The following is a 7,035-nucleotide window of genomic DNA, read 5'->3' as shown; positions in this document are numbered from 1 at the left end:
TAAAAATATTAAATAATAATCTTTAATGAATTTGTGTATCTCAAATTTCTAATATTATAAAAAAATCAATTGGAACATTTTAAGCAAAGGTAAATGTTTTGAGTGCTATATGTATATCGAACATACAGAGCCTTAATTAATCTGCTAAGTGCTGTAATTATGACATTCGTGTATAACTTATAGTCAAATTGTCAAAGGTATACTAAGTCACACTAACAGTGGATTTTATAAAAATTTTTATCAGACTGATAAAATAAAAAAATACGTTGACTGCCTAGTTATACCGCAAATCTCAAAGTCCAAACCTAGGTTGGGGGATTTTAAGTGCCAGGGGCACACAGGTCAGAAGTCATCCTCAGTGGTGTGAAACTAAATATGGTTTCCAGATATTTTAAATGATTGAAAAACAAGATGCTGTATTTAATTTAAGCTATTGTTTATTGTCTATTGATCCAAGATACGTAGGAAGTAACTCTTGCGTAAGCTGCAGGGAAGCCGGCTTCACAACCAGCTCTAGCTCCGAACGATGTCACACCGATCTATATGAGACAAAAAAATATAAATTATAAGTGGATTTAAGCTTGCATAAACGAACATAAAAAATGTTATTTATTGTATTGATTATGAAGCGTTTACTTCAACACTGATATCACTCTTTCTGACATTATAAATTTTACATTTGAAAGAAAAAGAGAGCATTATTTAACTAATCACCCCTAAGTCATATCAATGCGTAAATGTGTTTATTGTTGTTATTAAAAAAACATAATTTTAAAAATTTCATTCTAAATTACGGTGATATTAAACAGTAATTCTATATATTAAAATTACTTTTAATAAGGTATATTATATTGAGCCATTTTTGTTTGCACTTTTGATTTTGTATAATGTACTATTTGAATATATATTTAAAAAAAATATATATAATGGTCACTATAAGTTAATTATAATGTTATTTTTAAGTATATTTGTAATTACCAAGACTCGTCTGCCAGCGACGTTGACGACCAATGGTCCACCGGAGTCACCTTGGCAAGTTCCCCTGCCACCCTCTCCACTGGTACAGATATTGGAGTCATGGACGTAGTTAGTGCCGTAAATAGCAGCGCACTGGTTATTGGTTATGACGGAGAGGGTCACGGAGCTGAGTCTCTGGCTCATTGGGGTTGAACCACCTGTGTGATAAATAAAATGTTTGCAAATTATTTCTGCATTTAAATAAGTTATCAGTTCTTAATGAAGGATAAATTAACAATTTAACTTTTTCTAACATCGATAAATGTGATTACTTGCTGTGGTGAGGTATTTTTCAAATTATTTAATAACATTTATTCATCTCGTTATATAATAATAACAACACAAAAAAAATACAAAATCACTAATTTAATATAATATCGATATAACTTATACCTATGTTATAGTATAATATTATATATATATATATATACTGTGTGTATATATTGCATGTATACACACAAAACGATTTGTTTGCATTTTATTATCTTTTAAAATTCTTTATTTAATTATATTTGATTTGTTACATTTTTTTAGAAGTTATAAACCATACTAATTTAATAAAAGTTATGAATTCTGTATTTCTTGTAACGACCAATCAGAGCGAAGCATTTGCCTCGAGCGTTGCATCTGGTTGACAGAGATTCGGACAGTTTTTGACGGGTACATTTTGTATGATAAAAAAGGGACAGATCGAGTTGGATCTTGAAAAGTGTAAAAGACTGCCTATAAAGGTCAGATCGGTGCCCTGAACCAGCTCCTCGGTGTTGTTACTGGTTAAGTGTTAATTTGTTGATTTTGTTTAATTAAAATACTGTGAAAACGTGATAGTTGTGTTTTGTGCTTGTTCTTTGCGCTAATGACGCCCACTAATCCCGTAACCATTGACGACGATGTCAACAAGAACGATGTTTCTCCGACATAAAATTAAGTTAACCCTATCAGGGTTTTCTTCAAGCTCGTCTGCCTAAGTACGGTTCACTCATTAGATTCAAACAGCAATACTTAGTACTTATTGTTATTTGAGTCAGTATAACTGAGTTCGCGTGGGACATAACACCTTAGTTCCCGAGGTCCGTGGTGCATTTCTGTGGGTGGTGAAACTGAAAATGTCTGTGGGTGGTTGTGACTACTTGCTATTAGCCTCAATTGTGCCTTATTTGCCCGTCTATCTACCAATTTTCTCCAAAAAAGTTTAACTTAAAGCTAGTAAAAAACAACCTCCTAAAGGTAAAATGACAATTGTTTTGTAAGACATTTACAAACCAGTGTAAACTATTACAGCTCAGTATATTTAAAAATAAATGAAAATAATATGCTTACCGTCCCTAGTTAGACCATATCCGGATGCAAGAGCGTTCCAACCAACGAAATTGTTGAAAAGCTGGCCGTCACTTGGGAGAGCAATTGGCTGGATTACATCTACAATTAGGGAATAAAATGTTAAGGTCATATGTAGCTTAAACTGAGTTTATTATAATAACGTAAATCATTCGCAACAAATTTGTAATTACATTTATGTTAATTTCAGTAATAATTTTTAAAGTATTTATTAGTATTTAATACCATTAGGTATACAAGTATTAGTGTATATAAGTCATAATGATGAGTATTAGTATGTAATGTTATATATTATATGTAAGATTTACCCAGATTAAGTTTTTTAAAATCTTTCAGACTGAGTTGTCTCGAAGAGACGGATGATGATAAGCAAAGATTTGATAAGCATGACTGTATTTTTAAATGTTGAAAAAGAGTGACTACTGAGTTTCTTGCTAGTTCTTCCCGGTAGAATCTACATTCCGAACCGGTGGTAGCTTCACTTAATATAAGTAGTTTTTTAAATGACGATTCAATAAAAGCCTACTTCTGCTTGCAGAAGCCTACTTGAATAAAGTATATTTTGTTTTAGATTTTGGTGTACAATAAAGTTTATATTAACCTCATTTATATGAAATCAACATTCGTATAATCATTTAACAAAAAAAATATATATATATTATACGTACTATTGTAGGTGACTGAAGGAATGCGAATAACAGCAATGTCGTTAGCAGCGTTTGAAGGATTCCAGTTAGGGTGCACTGCGATGTTGGTGGTGGCGACGCGATGACCGCCACTGAAGATTGTGTTGGAACCGAGGACAACAGTGAAAGATTGGGCAGTCAGAACACCATCCGTGTAGCAGTGAGCAGCGGTCAAGATGCGAGTGTTGGAAATCACGGAACCACCGCACATGGAGGTGAGGATGAATAAGATTGTAATCACGAGTCCAGCCTGAAAGCAGAAGTAAATATCATGAAAATATTAAAAAGTTTATAGTGTCCTTAAATTGTAATATATTCATTGCTAATGCAGCAATTAACAATTTTAACATACATACATATCAATAGTTTTATATATTAATTGGTTGAATCAAATATTTTTTTGTAACATTAAAAAAATGTTGGGTTGTCTACATATAAATAATGATGATCTTTCGGCCTCCGCTGAGCGAAATATTTATTAAGCAAATGAAAACACGGTGGTACTTGTTCAGGATTGAACGATTATGTTTGAAAGATTGCGATTCTGCAACCGAGATTGCAACTGAATTCTTGACTAACTAACTTGTGAATGTGAGTGTGTTTTATTTACCTGGTACGGTACTTCTGCGATGTCTGTGATGGCACCACCAACGATTCTGGGGAAGTGTTTCAAACCTATTTCTTCAGCGGTCTTCACTTTGCTAGCTAGTGGAATACCGACTGTTCTGTGATAATCGTACGCAGAGGCGCCATCGTAATTGTTGGCATCTGCATACGCAGCGCTAATAGCAACAGCTAATACAACAGACACCAGCAAAGTCTTCATCGTAGAGAATACTCTTTCTATTCATGTTTCCAGGTCCTTTTATATAAGAGATATCTTATCTATCTGAATGTAATCAGTTTAAATTAACGGATAAATAACAATATTTTGATTATAAACAAATTAACATGATTTGGTATTTTTCATATTTTTCAATCGGACATGACGTGTAGAAATGTTTCAATACAAAGACTTATTAAGATTGATAAAACCTTTTGGTATGGCATACGTTGTCGCTCTGGTAGGGTTGGTACCTGATGGTGTATGGTCACAATTGCATACATAGACAGCATAATATTCATAGTGGATTGTGTTGCCAGCTAGCATGTACCCCAACTTTTTTAAGCTACTGTGCGAAGAGTTTTAAATTGAGTTTCATTAAAATATTACAATTTATATATATTTCGATATATAATAATTATATAATACATAACAACAAATATATAATATTTAATGTTTCGACATTACAATATATTTTTGATTGATAGACTAAATAAACCGATACTAAATTCTCTAATATAGGAAAACACGGCTCCATAATTTAAATCAAACTAACAATTACATTATGTTCAAACAAATTCATTAATTACGAATAAATACAACTCATACACAAGATGAACAAACAAATGAAACATTACTAAAATATTTTTTTACGATATATCGACTTAATTAAACATTTTCAAAGATATTCCGCTATTTATGTTAGATTTGTTCACAAATTAAAGATCCAGAAATACACATTGAACTTGTGTCTATACTAATATTATAAATGCGTAAGTAACTCTGTTACTTCCTCAGCCTTCAACTGTTGAAACGATTCAGATTAAATATTTATATATTTGGTATGGAGATCGTTTGAGTCCTGAGGAAGGGTCAATAAGGAAGAGTATAGGCTACTTTTTTAATTCACTCCTCGGGAGGGTAAGTTGGGGTAACTGTTTGAGTGCTATAGGTAATAAATTTCGCTCGGGTTTACCGCAAGTTCAGCTGGTAATTATACTACCTATAATATTATCTCACGTAAATGTCTAGTTTCTGTAAAACTCCATACCTAAAAACGTTCTAGATGATATCATCGTATTTTAGAACCGATATTATAAATACAATTACGTAGATACCTTTTTGATACTGTCATCTGTTGGTCGCTTACAGCCGTTATTTTTTTGAAACTTCATGTACTTGGGTATTACGATACGTGATATTATATTATAAATCAATCATGTTCTTGAACGTACAGAACATTACAAGTATATAGTCGTAATATTATATATACATATTTTGTAGTTTCTGTAAAGAAAATAGTATGATTAATATTAATAAAGTAATAAATTGATAAGCCTGATTGAGTTGGTATGGTTTTTCCTATAAAGATAAAAACGATTAAGCGTTTTTGAACTTAAACAAGATATTTAATAATTTAAATTAGTTTTAACGCGTTGCTATCAGATAAGATGATAACATTAATTAAATCTCAATCAAAAATGTTACTTTTAAAACTTCATTATGATAGCATTGAATTTCATTAAAGTACTTTTGTACTTACATTGTAAATATTAAAAAAAAAACGTTTATATTTGATTGGTAACTCAACTATTAACAAAACATTATTGGATTACTCAATATGAAATAGCAATGTTTTGCTTTGTTCTGGATTAAGTGAATAATTTTATATTTTTAAGGACTTCATGTTAATAATTTTTATGTAAATAAATGTTCATAAACTTAAGGTGAATGTATTTAAAATAGCAAAAATACATATCTATGGCCTCAGTGGCAACGTAGAAAATAATACATTGCTTTACCTCTATTTCCGTTTGTCGCCATGTAATCCTTATAAATTAGAAAGATTTATTAAAGTATTTTAGTCTATTGAATCTACACACTATTGGATATACAATACAAATATATTGTATTTTTTTATGGGATGTTTTTTTTTTATCATTATCTACAAATAGTAATTTGGACGCTAATTCATTATCCGAGGGTTTCGTATATTAACTTACCCTCTTTAAGGGAAAGCTAATCCAGCGAGGTCGTATTTAATCGTCGCTCCACTAGGTCCTCATGTGCAGTGTCTCACGGGTCTTAGACCTTAATCTGTCCGTAATCAAAATGAATCTCTGTGAGACCCCGTCCTTAGCTCTATGGTGCGTTAACGCAAAATCAATTAATATATTGATAGGATCGTATAACATGATTTGGGTTGTAATGCTATTAGCGTCGGTTTCAGAATCACTATGTTAGCGAATATTTTATCGTATAAAGATCACTTTTTCATATGATTTTCTGTGCGATTATTTTACGATGTAAAAATAAATATCTTATTCGGTATTTAGTTTACTGATACAGATATATAAAACGACTAACAAAATATAGGCTATATTTAATCGCCTGAAATATATACATATTTTTATAACAATTAAATTTTCATTTCTATAGTCGTTACGGTCCATTTTACACAAAATTTTCATTAAATTTTGCCCACGTGTAAGGGAGGCGTTACCCTTAGACGTCCTTTTCTGTATCTGAAGTTTATATGATCGGTTGAGTAGTTAATGCGTGAAAACATAACAAAAAAAAAGTCAATAACCTCATATTCGCGTTTATAATATTAGTCACAATTTACTAAAGTTAAACTTAACTTTATTTGCGTGAATAGTTATCATGAGAAGCCAAGAAAAACAATCGTAAAAATTATCATTACGATTATTGTATAATCAAATTTATAAATCGAACGTTAATACACGTTCACGGTACAGATAACAGAAAATGATAATATTGTGATAATTGGCTTAAATAATAATAATAATATATTAAGTATTTAATGTATAAATATATTCATTTAGGATGTACTGATAAAAGATCTTATTCAAATTATTAAATTCATAAATAAAAAACAAAATTCATTCTTAATTTTCTGTCTGCGAATAAGCCGGTAAGTCTTCCTTAACGAAGCTCATTTAAAAACGAGTAAATTAAGACTTTTTTTTCATTTTCTCCTACTACGTCTCATATTATACGCACAAACGCTGTTAGTCCGCTGGGTGAGGCTAAAAAGCACACCTGTATTTACTACTTTAATTACGTTAGCCATTAATTCAAGTAGGAAAACGGGGGGTGATGACAGAGACGGATTTGTACTATTTTCAATATTTCAACTATGAATTTGAA

At 31.1% G+C, this 7,035-nt stretch overlaps 1 protein-coding gene across 1 annotated transcript; it reads right to left on the bottom strand.

Moving 5' to 3' along the window:
• Window positions 1-415: 415 nt before the first annotated feature.
• LOC125068597 (collagenase-like) lies at window positions 416-3,899 on the bottom strand. Its single transcript, XM_047677791.1, has 5 exons — window positions 3,652-3,899; window positions 3,024-3,291; window positions 2,338-2,436; window positions 979-1,175; window positions 416-539 (listed from the first exon to the last, which is right to left on the bottom strand). The coding sequence occupies exons 1-5, from the start codon at window positions 3,865-3,867 to the stop codon at window positions 438-440; spliced, it is 882 nt and encodes a 293-aa protein (XP_047533747.1). The 5' UTR covers window positions 3,868-3,899; the 3' UTR covers window positions 416-437.
• Between the last annotated feature and the right edge of the window lie 3,136 nt (window positions 3,900-7,035).

Source organism: Vanessa atalanta, chromosome 14 (assembly GCF_905147765.1).
Source record: "Vanessa atalanta chromosome 14, ilVanAtal1.2, whole genome shotgun sequence".
Lineage (NCBI taxonomy): Eukaryota > Metazoa > Arthropoda > Insecta > Lepidoptera > Nymphalidae > Vanessa > Vanessa atalanta.
The sequence above is the reverse complement of the archived record's forward strand: the minus strand, read 5'-3'. Positions and strand labels throughout refer to the sequence as shown.